Source organism: Capsella rubella, unplaced genomic scaffold (assembly GCF_000375325.1).
Source record: "Capsella rubella cultivar Monte Gargano unplaced genomic scaffold, Caprub1_0 scaffold_77, whole genome shotgun sequence".
In the NCBI taxonomy this organism is placed as follows: Eukaryota; Viridiplantae; Streptophyta; class Magnoliopsida; order Brassicales; family Brassicaceae; genus Capsella; species Capsella rubella.
Window position 1 is genome coordinate 14,352 of NW_006238851.1, and position 3,058 is coordinate 17,409.

General features: G+C 33.6%; 1 protein-coding gene across 1 annotated transcript; it reads left to right on the plus strand.

The window, feature by feature from the left end:
* Positions 1-58: 58 nt before the first annotated feature.
* On the plus strand, positions 59-1,021 carry LOC17874331 (UPF0496 protein At3g28270). The gene has a single exon (XM_006279140.2). It carries the CDS (start codon positions 59-61, stop codon positions 1,019-1,021), a length of 963 nt encoding a protein of 320 aa, XP_006279202.2.
* The last annotated feature ends 2,037 nt before the right edge of the window (positions 1,022-3,058 follow it).

Here is a 3,058-nt window from a genome sequence, read left to right on the forward strand (position 1 = left end):
GATAGACTCACTTATCCCGGACCCCAAGACTGGATTGTTGTCCCAACATGCTGTACACATGGAGATCTCCAAGAACCTACTAGAAGTTAGCCAAGGTGTGGCAAACTTCATTCTTGAAGGCGAAAACGATGTGTGGGAGAACAAAGCTCTAAGATCTTTGGTCCAGGCCTATTTCGACAATACTATCAAGACTTTAGAGATTTTCGATAATGTAATGGATTACGTGGAGAAAGCAGAAATGGGGCAACTTTACATTCAAGAAGCCGTGGCGCAGTTTGACAAAGAGTCGGCAGAAAAGGATCTTGGTGGAAAAAAGAAGAGGTATGAAAAAACCTTGAAGAATCTGAACAAGTTCAAAGCCATGGGAGATACTTTCGATGGCGGCGAGCTCATGATTCAGTTCGACTTGATCAAAAAGCAGCAAGAATCCCTTCTTCAGGATGTTAGTGAAGCTAAAACAAAGTTTCATGAGGAATATGCTAAGCTAAAAGCAGGGAGTATGATTTCACATGCGGTTTTCGGCGCTGCATTTTTCGGTACTTTGATTGGTTCGGTAGCTCTACTGATAACAGGCGTGGGTATACCTTTAGCCATTGCGGGGTTTCTATCATTACCAGTGATGGCGGTGGGATGGTCAGTCACTCACTTTCTATTAGAGAAACGGATGGATGAACTGAAGAAACTGGAAGAAACTTTGACGAAAGTGGAAGGAGTATCATCACTAGTGGGTATTGGCATAGAAACCAACGAAGAAGCTCTGAAGAGTGTATCTGAAATAGCCCACCAGCTAGAGAAAAAGATCACGTCCATTATAAAATATGTGGATGATGCGATTGAGAATGAAGGAGATGAGGTGGATATGAAACTTGCCCTTCACTTAATCAAGGAGAAAGTAATGAAACTAACAGAGAAAATCAAGGAGGTTGGTGAAACTGTGGCTAGTCATAGCAAACTAATCCTTGAAGCGAGATTTCACGTTCTCGAAAAGATCAACGGTTCGGGAAAATATCGTCGCGGTTAAACATTATTGATATTTGTTGTTCAAGAGTTCCATCTTTTCTATGTTTCAATAATTGGGTTTACAAACTCATATTGTACCTTTCTATTTTGCTTTGTAAGGTAAACCATTCGAGAAGATTGGTTGATTTGTGCCTTTTTATTTTATTTTGTAACGTTGACCATCTGTGGTTTATAAATTCCTCGTATTGTTTTTCGTGAAATAAAGTTGTTATATTGGTTTTACATTCATCTTCACAAATTAAATGACCAAAACACTTTACTCTCGTTATAAAATAACTCCTTCCTCAGTTTGGCCTATCCTCATTTTGGGAAAAACGGAATATTCATACCCCAACTCAAAAAGTATGTTCAGTTCATACCTACATGTAAATAAATACCTAAATTAATTATATACTCAAATTCACTACCTCGTGTTACTGTTTCGCGCATGAACATACATATTACAAAACGTCGTTAAGATCCTGTTTACCGTAGCTGACGTAGAGGCCACATCATTAACAACATGTTTAAGCTTTAATCCAATTATCTAAAATTAAATGACGTCGTTTTCTCTGAATATAAAAACTTCCACAATGGCATTATCAGCTTCTTCTGTTTGTGTTATGAATTGAACTAATTATGAAACTTTGAGAAAATTCTTAAACAACAACAAATGAAATACTTAAACTTCAAGAAACATTTTTAATCATTCTAAAAAGTTTAGAGACACTACAAAAACCTATACTAATAAATCCCGAAAAAAAAACAAGTAATTCTTAAAAAACACCAAACCACTAGAAGCCACAGCCTTGAATTCTCACTCAAACATATCCTGCAAATTTATGATAAGAAAACAAAAACAAAGTAAGCTTAGATTACCAAACCAACGAAATTCCGTTTTTCCCCTCATTTTGATTCGATACTCATTATTTGATTGCTTAAATTAGATTAAAGCACTTTCTCTTTTATTTGATTGCTTGATTGATTTCATAATTCTTTCTCTTTTGTTCAAAATTGAAATTCAATTTCAATAATCTAAGGTTAATTTTGTACAATTTTTAATTTGTACTTCTCTTTTAACTATAAGAATATAGAACTCATTATTTTCAAAATCGTGAGGCGAGATTTCATGTTCTAGAAAAGATCAACGGTTCTCGAAAATAACATCGTTGTTGAACGTTATAGATATATGTTATTCAAGATTATCAATACCCATAAATTTTATGTTTTTAAGCATTGTACCTTTTTATTTTACTTTGTAACGTTTAATCATCCAAGAGGATTGGTTGTTATGTATTTATAATTAGGGTTCGTAAAATAAAGAACGTGTGGTGCGTGCATACGGATAATGGATGGGGTTAGTGAGTAATCCATGTGACCATGTGTTTAGTATTTGATCTAGGTCGTTACATTTGGAATCTTATAAATATATTAATAAATGAATGTATGAAGCATTGTAAATTACGTTGACATTACACACGCATATGCATATATACATAAAACTTGCATATAAAACGAAAGCAAGTTAGGTCCTAGGAATCCAGTAATTTAGAATAGTCCAAAGAATACATGACTTCATGTGTTTTTTCTACTAATTTCAAGATCTACTATACTTATTGACTAAAATAACATGCAAGTATTCTCCTCGTTCGTAAGTTGTACATAACCTTGTTAATATAGTTATTGACTAAAATAACATGCAAGTATTCTTCGTACATAACCTTGTTAAATATATATAGTTATTGACTAAAATAACGTAACATGCAAGTATTCTTCATACATAACCTTGTTCAATATATATATAGTTATTGACTAAAATAACATGTAAGTGAAAAAAGAAAACAAACTTGTAAGTATATTATATATAAATATCGAATTAAGTTGACAAATCACATGGAGTCATATGCATGTACTCATTGCTGGAGGGTTGATGTCAAAATTTAGTTGTTAGCACATTAACACAGTTTTAAGCAAAGGATTAACTCTGCCCGACAGTTTAAGCAGAGAACTAACTAATGTTAAGTCCTAACTAGGAATCCAACAATTTAGAATATGGGTT

What these genes read in the sequence shown, in the direction of transcription:
- LOC17874331 (XM_006279140.2), top strand. Translation starts at nt 59, where the DNA reads ATGGAGATCTCCAAGAACCTACTAGAAGTTAGCCAAGGTGTGGCAAAC.